The sequence below is a fragment of the Phoxinus phoxinus genome (assembly GCF_949152265.1).
Source record: "Phoxinus phoxinus genome assembly, chromosome: 7".
In the NCBI taxonomy this organism is placed as follows: domain Eukaryota; kingdom Metazoa; phylum Chordata; class Actinopteri; order Cypriniformes; family Leuciscidae; genus Phoxinus; species Phoxinus phoxinus.
The window spans coordinates 37,496,896-37,517,663 of record NC_136882.1 but is presented as its reverse complement, the minus strand read 5'-3'; the positions used below and the strand labels follow the sequence as shown (position 1 = coordinate 37,517,663).

The 20,768-nt window shown below is 38.1% G+C and overlaps 1 protein-coding gene across 3 annotated transcripts in view; it reads right to left on the bottom strand.

Annotated features, from left to right (window-relative positions):
• Positions 1 to 20,768, bottom strand: part of rbms1b (RNA binding motif, single stranded interacting protein 1b) — a 91,182-nt gene that overhangs the window by 24,930 nt on the left and 45,484 nt on the right. For all 3 annotated transcript variants that reach the window (XM_079618661.1, XM_079618662.1, XM_079618663.1), the window contains exons 3-5: positions 20,150 to 20,208; positions 13,679 to 13,770; positions 870 to 1,027 (exon numbers count right to left, since the gene is read on the bottom strand). In XM_079618661.1, the coding sequence (XP_079474787.1) occupies positions 870 to 1,027; positions 13,679 to 13,770; positions 20,150 to 20,208 (309 nt within the window). The remainder of the gene's footprint in view (positions 1 to 869; positions 1,028 to 13,678; positions 13,771 to 20,149; positions 20,209 to 20,768) is intronic.

The following is a 20,768-nucleotide window of genomic DNA, read 5'->3' as shown; positions in this document are numbered from 1 at the left end:
CGACCCTCATGTTTATCTTGCACAAACGGCAATAGTCGCTGAACGTCATTGTTTACACAAAAATATCTTACCAATCGTCTTCTTCCTTGTCTAATTTCTGTAGCTCTACATACGTCATCTGGTATAATGGAAACGATTGGCTATGAGCTACGTACAGGCACATTTGATAGACATTCTTAGCACCCAATAAACGGCGCCGGGCATTCGTAAACCACGCCTCAAATACGAGAAAATGCACGTGGTTCCCAGACCCAAGTCTCAACGAGAATTGGGTCTGGCGTTAGCCAGGCTAACATATTTGAGCATATAAATGAAAATGGTTAAATATCATTCTTCCTGAATGCCTAGATTATTTTAACTAAAAAATCAATTTCAAAACAAATATAGAGATTTGTATTGAAAATCATCAAAAGGGGGTAGAAATTTAGATGACAGAAGTTTTGTGTTATCATTAAAAACCACTGTCATTATTTATATCGTTGTTATTTTAAAAACTTGCTTCTCTGATTAAATCAACCAGTTCAGATTTCTTGAAAGCGAATAACACTTTCTTTTACAAGTTTTTACTTGCACTGTCTCATGAATTTACCAAAGAGGAGTTCAGAGAGTTTAGTTTCCTGGCTTTGCCTTGCTGATATGTCAGATGTACACAGATATATTTTAAAGCAACTGACTGGCACTGAGCATCATGGGAGGGTCTGAGGTGTTTGTGTTGTGGTGGGCAGAAAGCCAGGGGCTTTCCAGGACGTCTGAATCCCGTGCCCTGCTCGACGCTACAGTCTTGAACCATGATCGGGGAATTCACAAAGAATGATAGCGTGACAACAGGAGTTGATATGGTGATTTGGGTTCAGATATGAGGACCTCACCTGGCAAATCCGACCCCTCGGCTGGCCCCGTTGCTGTCCCGTAGGATGCGTGTGGAGACGACCTGTCCGAAAGACTTCAGCATGGCCTCTAACTCCTGCTCATCCATGGTCAGCGGCAGGTTCGAGATGTACAGGTTAGTGGGGTCCTGCTCTTGTTGCTGTTGGGAGTGTGACAGGGAGAAAAAGAGACAAAAACTATGAAACTTTTGCCATTTTATTGGTTATCCGTCACTGATCATCAGTGGTGGGTAGTAACTTATATGTAATTTGGATTACATTATCAGATTAATCAAAAAATGTAAGGACTTGTAATTAAATTATCTTTTAAAATACTCATTAACAGACATATTATTCACACAATGGCAGTAAATAATTCATAATTTATTGGTTGTCTGACATCGGGTACTTGTCATATGGCATGCAATGCAACACTCAGTCTCTCTCTCTCACACACACACACACACACACACACACACACACACACACACACACACACTCTCACTCAATCTTACACACACTCACTCTTATACACACACACTCACTCTTACACACACACTCACTCTTACACACACTCACTCTTACACACACTCTCACTCACTCACTTACACACTCACTCTTACACACTCACTCTTACACACACCCTCTCACTCACTCACTCAATCTTACACACTCACACACACACTCACTCTTACACACACTCACTCTTACACATACTAACTCTTACTCTTACACACACTCTCTCTCACACAATCTTACACACACACTCACTCTTACACACACTCTCACTCACTCAATCTTACACACTCACTCTTACACACACACACACACACACACACACACTCTCACTCTTACACACACTCTCTCACTCACTCACTCTCACTCACTCAATCTTACACACTCACTCTTACACACACTAACTCTTACACACACTCACTCTTACACACACTCTCTCACTCACACAATCTTACACACACTCTCTCACTCTTACACACACTCTCTCAATCTTACACACACTCTCTCTTACACACACTCTCTCACTCACTCACTCTTACACACACTCTCTCAATCTTACACACACTCTCTCAATCTTACACACACTCTCTCAATCTTACACACACTCTCTCACTCACTCACTCTTACACACACTCACTCTTACACACACTCTCTCAATCTTACACACACTCACTCTTACACACACTCTCTCACTCACTCACTCTTACACACACTCTCTCAATCTTACACACACTCACTCTTACACACACTCTCTCACTCTTACACACACACTCTCTCTTACACACACTCTCTCTTACACACACTCTCTCACTCACTCACTCTTACACACACTCTCTCAATCTTACACACACTCTCTCAATCTTACACACACTCTCTCAATCTTACACACACTCTCTCACTCACTCACTCTTACACACACTCACTCTTACACACACTCTCTCAATCTTACACACACTCACTCTTACACACACTCTCTCTCACTCACTCTTACACACACTCTCTCAATCTTACACACACTCACTCTTACACACACTCTCTCACTCTTACACACACTCACTCTTACACACACTCTCTCAATCTTACACACACTCACTCTTACACACACCCTCTCTCAATCTTACACACACTCACTCTTACACACTCTCTCACTCACTCACTAGCTACACACTCTCTCTCAATCTTACACACACTCACTCTTACACACACTCTCTCACTCACTCACTAGCTCTTACACACACTCTCTCACTCACTCACTCTTACACACACTCTCTCACTCACTCACTCAATCTTACACACACTCACTCTTACACACACTCGCTCTCAATCTTACACACACTCACTCTTACACACACTCTCTCACTCACTCACTAGCTCTTACACACACTCTCTCACTCACTAGCTCTTACACACACTCTCTCACTCACTCACTAGCTCTTACACACACTCTCTCACTCACTCACTCACTCTTACACACACTCTCTCACTCTTACACACACTCTCTCACTCACTCACTCAATCTTACACACACTCACTCTTACACACACTCTCTCACACACACACACACACACACACACACTCTCTCACTCACTCACTCTTACACACCCTCTCTCACACAGCAAGGTTCTAGATAAATTCATAGAAGCAGAGAATCAAGAAAATTAAACGCCAAACAAAATAAATATGTTTTAAGAGAAGTTTTAAAAATGTATACATTTGGGGCAGTTCTAATGTAAGCCGGGAGACTGTTCCATAATTTAAGTCCAACAACCGGAAAAGCTCTATTTCTGAGTTTACTCCTGGGAACATAAGTCATTCAGAATCACCTGATCTAAGTGATCTCGACTGTGTGTACGGGTGCCATAAGTCAGAAGGGAGTTAAATACAAATAATATAATTTTAAAATCAATTCTATATTTAACTGGAAAGCCAATTAAGTGAAATCAAGATCGGTGTTTTCTCTTCCCCTTGAGAAGTCGGGCCGCTGCGTTTTGAACTAATTGTACACATGAGATGGATGACTAGGGAACACCGACGTACAGTGAGTTGCAATAATCCAAACGTTATAGACGCTATAAAGGCATTCATAACTGTTTCAAACTCCTTTAAAGACAAGAATGGCTTAACCCTTTTAAAAGACGAAGATGATAAAAACAAGATTTAATCTCTCCCAGATTCCTAACACATGTGGTACTGTACGGTGACAGGGAATCAAGATCAAAGTCATGAACACTGCGTTCATTCAAGGCAAAAACGATAATTTCAGACTTACTCTCTTTAAGACTTAACAAATTTGAGCTTTAACTCACCCAAATTGTCTAAAATTGGCTTTAAAACATGCTTATTCTCACGCTTTAAAGGCAGATACATTCGGGTGTCGTCCACATAAAGGTGAAAGGACACTCCATACCTGTTTGAAATAGATCCCAAAGGAAGCATATAAAGAGAAAATAATACGGGCCGAGAACTGAGCCCTGAGGAACACCAGATGTTACATGAATTTCAGAGAAATTATGTCCAAGGCGGACCGCATATCTCATATTAGTTAAGTATGAGCCGAACCACTGCAACACCGTACCCCGACTATAGGCGATATATATATATATATATATATATATATATATATATATATATATATATATATATTGCATTAAACACCAGGGTGAGTAAATGATGACTTCATTTTCATTTTAGGGTGAACTATCCCTTTAAGGTTTTAGTTTAAAAGGGTGCTAATAGTCACACCTGAGTTACACACACCTGTAAAAACACACCAGGCCCTCAGATCTTATCATTTATTTCAATTCACACACTGCCAGAGCTCCGTCACAGTATATACACACTTTATCAGTTAACGGACGCACACCTGGAGATCTGACAACAGAAATCACTGACCATCCACACTTGCCATTCAATAATCGCCCTATTCATAAACCTAGTGAGCTGCCTACATAGATGTCTTCTTAAAGGATTAGTTCACTATCAAATACAAATGTCCTGATAATTTACTCACCCCCATGTCATCCAAGATGTCAATGTCTTTCTTTCTTTAGTCGAAAAGAAATTAAGGTTTTTGAGGAAAACATTGCAGGATTTTTCTTTATATAACGGACTTCAATGGAAACCAACGGTTTGAAGGTTCAAATGTCAGTCTCAGTGCAGCTTCAAAGTCTCGACATGATCCTAGCCGAGAAATAAGAGTCTTATCCAGCGAAACGATAGGTTATTTTCATTTAAAAATATATATATATATTAGGGCCGGGACTTTAACAGGTTAATTAAGATTAATTAATTACACAAAAAATAACGCGTAAAATGTTTTTAACGCATTTTAATCGCACTTATTTTTGCACCGCGGAACGTTTCTCACTGGATGAGTTTAGGCGGACCGATTATACTGGAGCACCAACTAGCGTTCATATCTTCCATAGACAGTTCTAACTAAACGATAACTTCAGACAACAACAAACCACAGTGAACATGAACAAAGAAGCTGACGAGACCGCTTTGGTTGGCCCCGTGGATGGGACATTTTGTTATAAAAAACGAACGGATGGAAGCGTCGATAAGAGCATGGTTGTGTGCAAGCTGTGCAACAAGGAATTCGGAACGGCTATTGCTACACTTAATGGCAAAAATAGCACTGGTCTGCTTGACTTGGTTGAACAAAAATAAACAATATTTTGTTGCTTAAGCTTATGTATTCAGTCATTATTCAATGGTATACTAAAAATCCATTTGAAAAAAATTACTTCTCACTGTTCTCAGGTCAAATATTTATATGCGATTAAAATGCGATTAATTTCGATTAATTAATTACAAAGCCTCTAATTAATTAGATACATTTTTTTAATCGAGTCCCGGCCCTAATATATATATACTTTTTAACCACAAATGCCCATCGTGTACCATCTCTGAGGTCACGTGTCACGTCATTAAGTTATTTGTCTGTGTACTCCGGTTCATAAAGGTAGGGAAGGGCGAAAAACTCCATCTCATTTTCTCCTCCAACTTCAAAATCATCCAACATCTTTGTTTTCGTTTATTATTATTATTATTTTTTTTTTCGTGACCTTTCCAACGTGATGACGTAATGCGAGGCATCTCAGAAATGGTACAAGAGGGGCATTTGTGGTTAAGAAGTATATACCGTATTTCCCGGACTATAAGTCGCTCCGGAGTATAAGTCGCATCAGTCAAAAAAATGCGTCATGAAGAGGAAAACAACATATATAAGTCGCACTGGACTATAAGTCAAAACACATCTGTTTAGCTTAGCATTTACTGAATGAGCACTGTGCCACTGTGCGTCCGACTGTTTGCACTGTATTTTATTTTATTTTTTATTCTAAACTGTTTTAATTATTCTTATTTCTTTTGATTATTTTAATTTCTTCTATGTAAAGCACTTTGAATTACCATTGTGTATGAATTGTGCTATATAAATAAACTTGCCTTGCCTTGCCTTGCCTAAGTCGCATTTATTTAGAAATTTATTTCACAAAATCCAAGACCAAGAACAGACATTTAATCTGGAAAGGCAATTTATTCAGCTACACAACAGCACACAGAACAACAGGCTGAATAGTGTCCGGTATGTTAGCGTAACACATTAACAGTTATTCAGCGACACAATAGCATAAAGAACATATACCTGGGAGGCTAAATATGCTAAATTAACATAAGCAAGTCCAACAAGCAAGTTACCGGTAAGCAAGTTCACCAAGCTACCATTGGTTGCCATTGAAGGCCATTATATGGAGAAAAATCCTGTAATGTTTTCCTCAAAAAAACGTAATTTCTGTTCGACTGAAGAAAGAAAGACATGGACATCTTGGATGACGTGGGGGTTAGTAAATTATCAGGACATTTTTATTTGAAAGTGAACTAATCCTTTAAGGCCAGGACACCCCAAGCTGACTATCGGCCGATGGACAATGTCGGGCTGTTTTTGAGCGTTTTTGAGCGGTTGGCTTAGCTTTAGTCGTATGCCGTCGGGTTCTATTGGGCCAGTTTAGCATGTAGTATCGGCGTCGGACCGTCATTGAGTAAGAGAGAACTCTGATTGGCTGTTCAGCTTAGCGAACGAGTCAGTGCACGAGAATAAGAGCAAAAGTGATGAAAGCAAGACGGCACATACAGAAGGCTTTTCTAATTCTACATTATCTTACCTGAGCATTCGAATGCGTGAATATTTTCATAATAACATGAGCCGACTGGAAATGAAGAAAGTGATCAGCGTGATTGATATTCAAAATGGTAAGCAAGCGCTGTTTTGTTTACGGTGTGTGTATATCTGCAGTCCTAGTTTCGGTTTCCCTTTTTGAATGGCGAAAACAGACTCTTGATACGCTAGTTCTTTGGCGCGGCTTGGTGTGTCCCGGGATTTACACTTCCTAACAAACTCAAAGCAACAAGCAGTTTGTCTGCCTAGACTTTTAGAGCAAAATATACAATAAAATCACAGCCAATCAGAATTTGATTTTTAATATAGAGTTATGTGGAACAAGAATGTGGACAAATAGAATTTGACTGTGGGCGGAGCAACCCAGTGCAACACGTACAAATATAATTAAAGTAACCCTGTCAATCGTCATTGGTTGGGGCTGATTATATACTTTACATACATATGTGGACCCTGGGCCACAAAACCAGTCACATGGGTCAATTTTTTTAAATTGAGATTTATACATCATCTGAAAGCTGAATAAATAAGCTTTCCATTGATGTGTGGTTTGTTAGGATAGGACAAAATTTGTTCGAGATACAACTATTGAAAATCTGAAATCTGAGGGTGCAAAAAAATGGAAACATTGAGAAAATCTCCTTTAAAGTTGTGCATTTATGTTCACGATTGTGCTGCATTCACTCACAAAAATATATATTTTATGTATTTACGGTAGGAAATTTACAAAATATCTTCATGGAACATGATCTTTACTTAATATCCTAATGATTTTTGGCATAAAAGAAAAATCGATCATTTTGACCGATGCAATGTATTGTTGGCTATTGCCACAGATATACCCGCGCGACTCCAGACTGGTTTTGTGATCCAGGGTCACCAGATTGAGCCGATATAATTTTGATCAAGGCTGTCATACAAAGAACACATGCAAAAACAAGAGAGAACCAGTGGAATATGAATAACTTGTGTTGTGGTTAATGTATGCTTGGTAACACTTTAATTTAGGGTCCAATTCTCACAATTAACTAGTTGCTTATTATCATGCATATCACTAGGATATTAGCAGCTCTAACTATTAATAAGACCTATGACTGGTTTTGTGGTCCAGGGTATCATATTTGCTTCATATCTCGGGGAAACTTGTATCTCTGCAATGCTGCCTACGTTTTGAAAGGCTTTGTGTCGATGCCTTAACATGCTGACTAGGGTAGGCAGCTCATTAGTTTTGGTAAAACTGTTAATTAAGATAATATATAAATACACATAGCACAGGTGAATTAAATTCATAAAAGAGGCTAAAGTGAAAACACGTCTCCCTCTCCACACTCTCTAGCTAATAAAGGGTGAGCATTAATATTGATGAGCAGTTCATTTGCATGCGGCTCTCGGCCACCCCCCATCCAAGCGGCGAAACGTCGACTGATTTTCTGCCGTGGTTTCCCTTCCATCAGCAGAAACCAAAAGAGAAACAGGGAGAGAGACTCTCCCCAGGGACAAAAGGGCCGCTACATTAATATTCATTAACATCCTACTGCGTTCAATCTCCACCCCTAAGAGATGGAGGAAAAATGAGCAGAACAAAGAGTAGACAAGGGAGAGGCGGGATTGGATTACTAAAGTAATACGCTGACAGAAAAAAAATCAGCATAGCAGCATTAAGGAACAATGGCAGAGGGCCGGCGTTGAGCTGTCGTACCCAGAGAACGATGCTCCATCACGGGGATAACGGATGGAAGAGCAAACGAGTGCTGGAGATCCTTAAGAGTCATCAATAACAATGTTTATTTTTTTTTTATAAAAAGATGGAGCTATTACAAATGACAATGTCCATAACTACACACCGAAGGTCGAACACTGTAGCTATTAAGCGGGTGTTTTATGAGCCCGGTTTTGAATGGCAAATAAATTCACAATGTGCTTGGCTTGCTCCAGGGGAGAACTAAAAGGCTGGTGTGGTTTTTAAACAGACGTATCCTGGACCTGAAATCTAATACAAGAGCCACATACCGGTGCTAACCCCGGTCATCAGGGTCGGGCTACACCAGACATACGGAAGCGCTTATTTAAAAGGTGCTGGAAGCAAAATAGCATGAATAAAATGTACTAAAAATTGACTGAAATATGTAGAATGATATGAAAAATTCAAGATGCAAGATTAAATTGATCAAAAGTGACAATACAGAAAAAAAAGCTGTTCTTTTGAACTTTCTTATTATCAAAGAAAAAAATATATATTTTTTTTTTAGCAGCAAAACAGCATATTAGAATGATTCAGCTTTGATATGACAGGGAATAAATAATGAAATATATTATTGTAAATAGTCCTAACAACTGCCTGTTGAGCCTAAGATTAAAAAAACCTTGCTGACCACGTGTGTGTGTGTGTGTGTGTGTGTGTGTGTGTGTGTGTGTGTGTGTGTGTGTGTGTGTGGGATGCTTTTTCATATCTTATTATGAAACTATTTCATATCTTAATTTTGCATTTTTTTTGTATAATTTAATTAATATTAGACTTTTTAATGAAATTCAATCATTTTAATCATACTGAATTCAAGCCAATAAAATAAAATAAAATAACCACTTTTATTGAAACTAAAATTGGAGAGAAAATATGTTAATATTAAATATCCATGTATTCTGTTTGCAATAGCCCTACTGTGCAAGTATTTATTTAACATGTATTTTAATCAATATGAAGTATTGATTTATGGTTTAAGTACATAGTGAGAATTATGTATTTATATGTATTTAAATATATATTATATTAAATGCATAATATTTGAATATAGAAATACAAATATAAAATATATATAGCTATCATATGCATTTTGTACATATGAATTTCTTCATAAATCTTAAATTCATGTTACATTAAAACATAAGTTGGGTAAGTTGGAGCAAACAGTTAAGCAGAAGCATCATCAAGTGTGTATCATTCACCTTCTTCCATTAGTGTTTTTTCAGGGTTTTCATGGCATTTTCATGACTATTATTAAAAAATGTGTTGAAAATCTACATACACCTATAGGCTAAGCTACGCCGGGCTGGTGCAGCTGGCCTCAGATTACCGGAAAGAGCGAGGCTGTTCAGACATGGAGATCAGCTCAAGCGCTGGAGCGTTCTGACGCTGAGCCACTGCAGGCACGCAACGCTGAATTACATCTCTCAGGTCAGGCATTAAGAGCTTTACGCTGATATCAGTACACAGATACTGAGGAAAGACAATCTCACACACATCCCTATTAGCCGATCAGCTGACATTAGACACCAAATACCAATTTCCAGCACAAAAAAACACATCAAGTTTTTAAATAATTAAGTCTGAAATATCATACTATAGTAGTATGAAGCAATGCAGGAAACATTGGTTTCAGGGTGTGTGGGCTTGCATGTGTGTCACCTGCTAACAATTTACTCAACATGAACCATGTGACTTCGACAGAAAAAGCACAGAATATGCGTATGGAGTAAGTGTGTGTCAGACACAGATGGTACAAGAGAAAAAAACTCAAGTGTGTGAACAGGAATGCATGGCATATGTGAGGGTGTAAGAAGACTATGTTCAGAATATATTACCAGAGAATGTCTAATAAGGGGAGAAGGTTCACTCTCGCTACACTTCCGGCTTCTGACTGGTTGCAGTTCCACTCTGATTCCGTATGAGGGCGCTCACAGGACGAGTGCAGAATGAATGGAGGTCTATGGAGCTATACCCCTCAAAATCCACTTTTCTCAAGATATATTTTTTTGTCTAGTAATTTGAATGTTGTATTCGAAAGGAGATGCAAAGAAATTGCACATTGCTGGGTGTTAGATTTTTTAGAGTCACTTATTTGCTTTAAAAAGTCTTTCAAAATGTCAATGACGTCATACACATCGTAGGACCAGAGATACTGCTTTACGGCAATCCTTCAGTCACTGTGGTGCTTTCGCGCTCTGCACTTTCTTTTCTCTCGAGGCATCGCCAGCACAGCTGACACAGGTAAACACACGTGCTAGAAGAGTTTCTGCAAGAATACATTCTGTTCCCGCTTCAGATACCATGATGCCATCAAGCGGTATCTCTGGTCGTAACCAGTCCTTCACTGACCAATCAGCGTTCATTAGCAGAATGCTAGCGTGTTATGGGCAACAACAACTCAACCTGTAAGAAATCGAAAGGACATAAGTACTCGTTCATTCAGTTTTCGACCTATAACCCATGTTTAACTTGCCAAACCTACAATCAAATCTGAGATTTCTCAACGGCAATCGGCTGAAAGGGACAAATTTAGCCGTCTAGCCCCATAGACTCCCATTCATTTTGCACTCGGGGGTGATCGCCCCCAGTGGAACTCTGGTGGAACTACAACCAAAATTCGGTACAATAGGACTTAATAGGGAGTGAACAGGCTCTCCGTAGACGGGCTCTGATATTACTCTTACTATTCCTGCACTATTTAGTATGTATACCATGTATGTGAAGTTTCTATATGTATTCATAGAATACCCAGATGACCTACAATGCCAAAATCTGAAGTATAATACAGAAAACACTATGTGCAGAAGTATATTGTTGCTGTTGGGAAGAAATCTCATTTATATATATATATATATATATAATTATTTTTTTTATAATGTTTTTTTTTTTTTACCATAAATCATTACTATTGGTCACCCTGTACATCTCTATGTGGGTTTTGCAAATATTTTACCAATGAAAGGTATTCAAAACAGCTTGTGACTGAACCTCGTATCTCAAACTTCTCTGCTTGTTTGTAATGCAAGGATAAATGAAGAACAACTGGTTGTTTGAATAAGTACAGCATTCCCTTTACCCTCTCTCACACACACACACACACACACACACACACACACACACACACACACACACACACACACACACACACACACACACACACACACACACACACACACACACACACACACACACACACACACACACACACACACACACACACACACACACACACACACACACACACACACAGTCTAGCATCTGTCGTCAATTCATAGCCAATAAGGTCTTAAATAATTAATCTTTTATAACATGAGATTTTGGCCAAATGACAGTAAAAAAACCTGAGCACCCACATAGTTACATCTACAATAAACTTTATAACCTGTAGGTTGATGAAAAACTACTGCGATGCACTTACTGCCTCAGATGTGGTCGTTCTAATGATGAACAAAACACATATATCAAAAATTCACTGATAAAAAACCTTTAAAAAACTCCCATTTGAGATTTATTTTGGTCAGATGTTAATAATATAATGAAACATGCAAGTGTCTGAGGAATCGGATATACAAAGGCACAATATTAACTTTGATAACATATCGTTTAATTATAAAAAAAAAACAGTGGTTTTTTTTCACAGTGGTTTTTTTCATTTCCTGAAGTGTGGCAGCTTTGAACACACAAGGTTTCCGCCCGACAGCGACGATATGCAAATGCAAAAGCAATGATCATTAATGTCTCTTTCTTGTCTCAACATTTGAATAAAATGCAAGATGTTTTTTACACAAAACTGGATCTAAAATAAAAAGTCTGATACAATAACAGCAAGAAAGAAGTATGAAGTTATGTGACAACAATGCAGTACAATATATTTTTGAGAGATTTATCGTTGCATAGTGTGTACATATTTTTAAAACAATGTAGGCAGCATAAAGTACATAAAAATAGTAAGCAAGTTTTGCAAACAAAGCCGGAGTGAAGGGTTCAGACACAGTGCCATGTCACTAGGTTACTCTAGGGGCTTCCTGTCTGAGATATTGATGCCTAACCATCTGTTTATATCATAAACAAGGTGAAAGGACGAAACATCCAAGGACAACACGCCAAGATGTCTGTGCCAGAGTGAAGGCATGAAAAATCAGTCCAAGCACCTCCATTTATAGGTAAAAAAACGTTAATTTTTTTGGCCGAACTACTCCTTTAGGAAAAAGCCATAATTAAACACAGATAACCGTGCTCTTGAAATGATATCTTCAGCACAAACAACGCTGTCAGTACTGATATACTTTAACATAACCATATCCCACGCTCAGACAGACTGCAATTCAGTTTTAATTACACACTTGCCCTTTAAATAAATACGCATGCAAATTCTGATGCTCTAATTACCTTGTTAGTGAATCATCACAAAAGACCAAGAACAACAAGTCAGAGTCAATACAAGTTGTCTTTACAAAAAGAATGCATTTTCGCAATATAAACCGTACGTTAACAAAAACCAGACGGCAATGAAACCAAACATCTTTAATTAGTTTAGAAATAAAACTGGGGGGAGAGAAAGGAGCATGCCTTAAAATGTAGGTGGCTCACTAGATTTGACAGTCCTTGAGTCACGTGATGGGGAACTATGAGTGCAATGAGACACACCCGGACTGAGGCTTTGAGACGAGACGTCACCATGATCATTTACTTCCGCAGGAATGTACAATTGCACACAATTGTAAAGCAACACTCTGCCAAACTCCAAAATAATTTATTTTTTGCATTGCAAAAAAGAGAATTTGGTAGAAAACGTGTTTAATTGTAATGAAAATGTCACAATGCAAGAAATCTTAAGGATGTTTACAGATGAAACTCGAAATTCAACTTAAAAGGTGAAACTAATATATTATATAGACTCATTAATTGCAAAGTGAGATATTTCAAGCCTTTATTTGTTATAATTTTGATGATTATGGCTTACAGCTTATGAAAACCCCAAATTCAAAATGAGAATATTGTGCCATCATCATTAAAATTATAACAAATAAAGGCTTGAAATATCTCACTTTGCATGTAATGAGTCTATATAATATATTAGTTTCACCTTTTAAGTTGAATTACTGAAATAAATGAACTTTCGCACGATGTTCTTCTAATTTAGCCTTTTTGTAATGTTCCTGGCAGGTTTGTCTTTGAAACATTCATCGGGTTTGTCTAGATGCTGCACCTGTGAGGGTGTGTCTTAATCCTCAAGCTGATGCATGCACACACACTCACACCCGTCTGCCTCTGACGTCACAGTCAGCTGACGTCACCTGGATTCAGTGGAGCGTGTCAGAAGGAGCTGCAGGTGACAGGAAGAACAGGTGTGCTCAGGTGTGCGCTTACCTTTGCCATCTGAGCCTGAACGCCGCTGGTCTTCAGAGCGCTGACGGCTTTCTGAGCAGCAGCAGGGCTGTCAAAGTCCACAAAGCCATACCCTGAGAGACACACAACCACAACATGCTCTTAGATACACCTTTAAAGAGACAGCACACAGTTTCAACCTGAAAAACAAGGCGTACTAGGGTGAATCTATAGCGTAAAACTGTACAAAAATAAATTAATGAATATAATTGATTAATAAATAAAAAAGGAATACAATTTAACCTCCAAAAATTAATTGCTGTTTTGCTTTTTTTCTGTTATTTCTATTATTATTATTATCTGTGGTGATAAAAAGTAAAGTAAAGTAAATAAAATAAAACAAAATATTAAAAAGACGACAGTATAAAGTATAAGACCACTGTCATAGCCAAAGAGTTATAATATAATAAATAGAAATAGAATAGAAATAGAATAGAAAGTTAGCGTTCTTATTCATGAAATAAGATGTTGTTTTTGCCTATTTAATTAGCTATTCAACTTTAATCCCTCAGTCATATCATCCAGAAAAACATAAATCGATTTAGTGCACATTTATTCATGTAAAATGTAATTTCACGAAACGTTTTGGGAAGGTGCAACTCCGTTACTAAAAATTTAAAGAAAATTGTGACAAGAAATTATGTAATTTACAGGAAAAGTGATGCAATTCACCAGAAATTAAAGATGCTTGCAAAAGATCTTAAATGACAGCATTTGATGGGTATTTACGTTTTTAACGCACAAAACGCCAACGGACACAGGACCTGCGTGTGCAAAGCGTGGCTGAAAACATCAGCAGTTGCCACTTTAAGGGCAGGCGGGTTCAAGAGAGCATCTTATCTGTGAGTAAGTGTGTTGTGAGTAATCTATCACCGAGCCCAGAGTGAGAAAACCGCTGCACTATCAGTGTTTGCTTCCTCTAATGAGAACAATTAAATGGACACGAGGAAGCTGATCCGAGATAAGTCCTTACGTTCAGCTCCTCCCTTCAGACCGTCCCTATATTTAATCAGCGAACAGGTCAAACCACAAACACAGCCAGCACAGAACATCCTGACTAATAGCTCAAATATATGTGTGACGTACAGGACAGAGAAACACTCACTAAACGCAGCCACGGGTATGATCCTTCTGCTACGGACATCATTTCATATCAGATCAAATCGTTTAGATGTAAGAGAAAACACATGGTGTTTAGCAAATCTGATTTAAAACTCTTTTAAGCTTTGAAATTGCATAAAAGAGTGTTTTTTTTAATCAGAGGAACCAACATTTTAGCAAAACTGTAGTGTAAGTAGATTAAAAATGTGTAATGCAAGAAGTTAAATACATTTATAATAGGGGTGGGAATCTTTTACCATCTCACGATTCGATTCCATTCCGATTCTTGAGGCCACGATTCGATTCAAAATCGATTTTCGATTCAAAAAGATTTTCGATTCAAAACGATTCGATTCGATTTTATCCATAATGATTTCTAATCGGGTTTCTGATCATGATCTACTCTCATCTGCTTTGCTATACAGAATGACAAACGGAGACTTTAAAGTGTCTTTTTCACATTTATTAAGTTCAATTCTCAGGGAAGTGCCTTTTATCAAAAACATTGTCTGGTTCTCAATTGCTACTCATTTGTATCTAGCTATAAAATAAGTTGGAACAAAACAAAAGTGCTTCTTCATAATACAAAATGGTTGAAAATAGATGCAGTTTACCACAAATATCATGTAGAACACAACCTATGAAGACAAAAAAAACATCTATATTTCTCAGTCAGACACAGTAACTTAAAGAATAACAAGTTATGAAAATAAAGTGCTTCTTTCAAAATGAATAATAGTCCTACCCCTAAGCTACCTGGCGATGAAGCAATAGACCGAGTTTTTTTTTTTTTTTTTTTTTTTTTTTTTTGCCCTCTCGGAGTTGGCAGGGAGTTTCGTGAAGCACTGCAGTGTGCGTTGGTCTGCAGCTGGCGGCTGATTTCACACCGCCGCCGACTTGAGCTGCAAAAAAGCTATGGCCGCCCTGTCAAGGACGCTTGTCAAAAAGTACGGGGAATCTTGTTGACGCTTTGGCCGCTCTGACGTAGCAGCATTCACAATGAAATGTAAACAGAAAAAACAAGCAATGCATTCGGCAGTTTAGGATATCGCACAAGATTTGTCAACACAGAAACCATTTCATCACTGGAGAGTTTTTTTCCCGACACCATCGTATTAATTGATTTTGATTCATATGCGCGAGGGAGAGAGAGAGAGAGCAGACAGCGCTCGGGTGAGTGCGCGCGCGCGGCCGGCTCTCTCTGCTCGTTCTTATGCCCTGTCAAGCGCGCCCTGTTAAACTGGCAGGACTTAAAACACATGCAAATGGTAGGAACGAACGATCTCCCTCTCATCCATTTGCTTTCTTTTTGTTTTAGTGATTTGCCGCTCACGTCCCGTATAGGCTAGTTACAAAAATGGAGGCGAACAGCCAGCTGATTTTATTTATTTATTAAATCGATTCTTGGACATTTCAGATCGATTCTGAATCGTTGCCAATGAGAATCTAGATTCTTCTGTGAATCGATTTTTTTGGCACACCCCTAATTTATAAATATAAACACATTTATATTGGTCAATCTAACACAGAGAAATAAACAGCAATGTTTTCCTAAATATATATTTTTTACTAAAACATTTTAATGTATGAAAAATGGAGAGCCTTCTTGAGCAATGTTAAGTGATGTTACAAATGATTCATTGAATCAGGTTCAAAATGATTCACTGAAACTGACACTTTGAACTGATTCGTGGAAAAAAGTAAAGTAAAATAAAAAATAAAATAGCTAATCAACTTTAACCCCTCGGTCATATCTTTCAGAAAAGCATAAATTGACACATTTATCTTCTTCTTATAGATAATGAAGCATATAAAGCTTTTGAATCATATTTGATACATGAATTTCTAAGGCCTCTAAATGATCAACATGATCAAAACGTTGCTGAAAAATCTACTACATGCCTTTTGTCCTCAAATTGATGCTTATCTTTTGTTGTCATACTGATTAGTATAATTGTAAAAATGTTCATCTGTTAAAATGTGAGTCTCGAATATGATCAGGCTTTTGAGAAACATTTATTTTTAAATTCTCTCAATCATCATAGTATTGCATTGCACAGGTGTTAAAAAAACTACAGAGCTTTGGTCATAAAACAGCTTTTTAAATATAATCTTACTAAAACATATTAGTAATACTGGGAGATATATGGTGACGACTGATATTTATATGCATTTTATGCAAGCAGTCCGATGTCAAAATCTCATTGATTTACATTACAAGCAATATTTTTATCCATATAAATATCAGTATTTGCACCAAATTGCACAGTTTTGCTCAGTTAGAATAAAATTAAGTTTTTCCTTCTCAAGTATGAGCTCCATATTCTCACTACATCATACTAATGAGCCATAAAAGTCTGATGTATCAAATATGATATATTGAAACTTCGATTTCTCAAAATATTTTAAGGTTCAATAAACTGTTCCATATAAAAAAATATGATTATTAGGTTATTATTCCACGTCTTTACAGGGTCAATCAACTTAAATGTGAAACTAGTGGTTGTGAAATTAATGTAATGACATGATCTTTAGTCAAATGAAAAGCGTATTTTTACACTTCCCGCTAAATCACGTCGAAAATATTGCAAGTATACAATGAGCTTATTGTTTAGCAGTTTGATGTGAAAGTGAAAGTCGGGCTTCACTGGTTGGTTAGATTATGGGTTGGGTTTAGATCATTTGCATTAGTGCATCACAGGGATACTCGGGGGTTAACTTTTTCCATCCGGCTTCTTTAAAATTCCTGCGGGGTTGAGAAGGGCTGGACGACAGGAAACTAAGACGTGAAGCCGGTCCATCAACACCCTCCTCGGGCCTGACTGAAATTACTCAGCACATAAATAATCCACAGCGCTGTGACTAAGCCACATGCTCCAGGGCAGGCGTGCCCCGAGGTGCCAAGCCCAGGAACCCAGCCAGATCCTGGAACAAACCCCACAGGCCTCAGTCAAGACAGCGAGGCCAGGACAGGAATAACAGCGAGGGGTCTGGGAAGCAGCGACAGACTGACTGCGTATCTGCTTCCCGATACACCCACGACAGCAGGGCGTAAACACACACGTCGCATTACACATTTGCACACACACTACTGCGATGATTTTGCTGGCAATATCAAATGAATTAACACTGGAATGTAATATAATGCAATGTGTTTTTATTTTATGTTTACATTTAAGTGTAGAAGATGCACTTTAAAGGTACAATATGTAAGAATTTTGTAATAAAATATAAAAAAATCACTTGCACAGTGATATTTCCTGCAGTTGTGAACTCACAATTCAAAAGTTCCCAAAGATTGTTAATTTCAGAGAAATTCCCATTTTAAATAATTAGCCGTCCCGGAATCCCTGTTCACTTGTCACTGGCAATATCTGCGTTATCCCTGGTTTCCGCTCATAGTAACCATTTACTGCCATAGTAACCATGGCGACAGACGTGGACAACTGCGTAGTGCATAACGTCTAGTGGCACGCTGTTGTTATTTCGTTCAAACATTATGGACTAGGGCTGAACGATACATCGTATTTTCATCGTCATCACGATATGAACTCCCGCGATGAACACATCGCAACAGACAGCCTGACACGATGAATAATGCCTGGTTCAGATTAGCACTAACTTACACGTTTTTGACTCCTAAAATCTTGTCGTGGACAAGAAACATGTCAGACAACACGTTGCTTTCCGACCAGTCATCCTGGCCGTCACACACACACATTCACTCGCAAACATTCACTCGCACGCACAGACACACAAACACACACACTCACTGTCCCTCGCTCACTCACTGTCCCTCGCTCACTCACGCACGCACGCACGCACGCACGCACGCACGCACGCACGCACGCACGCACGCACGCACGCACACACGCACACACGCACACACACACACACACACACACACACACACACACACACACACACACACACACACACACACACACACGCTCACTGGCGCACACACACACTCACTGTTGCACTTACTCACGTCTCGCCTCGCTCACATATTCAACCCGTCGTGGAGGACCGTTAAAGAATTAAACATGCTAAAGTCTTTCTGTCGTGAAGCATCGCAGACGCAAGGTAGGTTGTCGCCCACTATGACACGCTATACGTGATGAAACGATCGAATCTTGCGTCCCGACGCCCGTTGTCGTTATTACGAATCTCCTTGACACCCATACGTCAAACGGATCGTGCCAAAATCGCGCTAAAATCGTATATTCTGAACCAGGCAGGTAATAAACGTTTGACCCATCACGCAAAAAACCTATTAAAGCACTAAGACATGGGAACAGTATAGTTAACAATCACATTTATCGCAAGTCATATCGTCATCGCAATATTAAACAATGTTATCGCACATCACAGCTTTTCCTCATATCGTGCAGCCCTATTATGGACCATGGCGAGCAGACTTAGGAGAAAAAGGAGAACTAAAACGAGGATCAATATCAGCGTGGCGATGCCGAGAGCTAGCGTCCGCGACAAACTTCGACTTGACAGAGCTCTTGCATGTACTTTATTAGACAGGTGAGGAAATGTACATAAAACTAATCAATGTTATAAAACATGAACATGATGAAATGTCAGAATATGATCAGTATGATATTCGAATGTTGATCTAGATTACTGCTAATCTCATATAGCCAACAAACTAACACATAGAATAACATTATAACTTACTCAAATGCAGTTTAGTGTAATAGTGTAGAGCGAGTGAGAGTTACCTCACAAGTTTCATTCGTCTAATAAACTGACGTGTGAGTATTAATTCAGCACGTGCGGGTAATTCGGTAGAATGAAGCATGACGACAAGTTCCATAATTCCGCAGAAAATTACGCGTCATCAAAACCTACGCCTTTGTTATTGTAAGAGGTTAGCGACCCCTAGCGGTGAAAAAACTTACATATTGTATCTTTAAATGCATTTTAGTTCTTGCAATAGACCTTAGTCAATGAAGGGACAGAAAGCTCTTAGATTTCATTAAAAAAAAATCTTAATTTGTGTTCTGAAGATGAACGAAAGTCTCACGGGTTCGGAACGACATGAGGCTGAGTAAATAATGACAGAATTATCATTTTTGGGAGAACTAACCATTTAAAAATCAGTTTCTCCATGGAGAAAATTAATGGGATTTTACTAATTATCACCACACTGTTGCACTGTGTTCTCTCATTATCTCAGCCATATAAAGCTTTTTTTTATTATTTGAATTGAAAGTTGGTGTGCACATTAATACAATAAGCAGCTCTCAGAGGAATATGAAATCACATTTTAGGGCAAAACCGTAAACTGCACAGATTTTGAGCCACACACATTAGAGGGCAGAATATGAACATACATACCTTTGCATTTGTTTGTGGTTTTGTCTAAGATGGCCTTGGTTGATACGATTTTTCCATACCTATAACAAGAACAAACAGAGATGTGTTATGGATTTTAAAACATATACACACACACACCCACACACACGGATATAAATGACTCAGTTTGAACAACAACAAAAAAATCATAACATCATGTACGAAACACGTGAAACATTAAACATTTAACATGTACTGTATGTACCAGGGTTAATATTGTTAACTACAACAAAAACCATAAGATATATTTTCATTACTTGAAATAAAATAACCATTCACAGAAATAAAATAAAATTTATAAAACAACTTATTTTATTTTAGATAGTGGCAAAAGGCAACATTTCTATAATAACCAAATACTATACTAAAATAACACTAATATGTATTTGCATATGAATATTGAATATGAATGACCTTATATGTGCGAATTAGAGTGGGATGATGATACAGTTTAAAAGTAAAACTAGTAAAAAAATATATATTTTCCAAAATTGCTTGAATTTTAATTGCCAGCAAAAAAATTGTGAAAATATTTAATGCATTTCTGTATCACAGTTGCAAATTGAACGAACAAAAGTCGTACAATAATATTTAGTTTGAA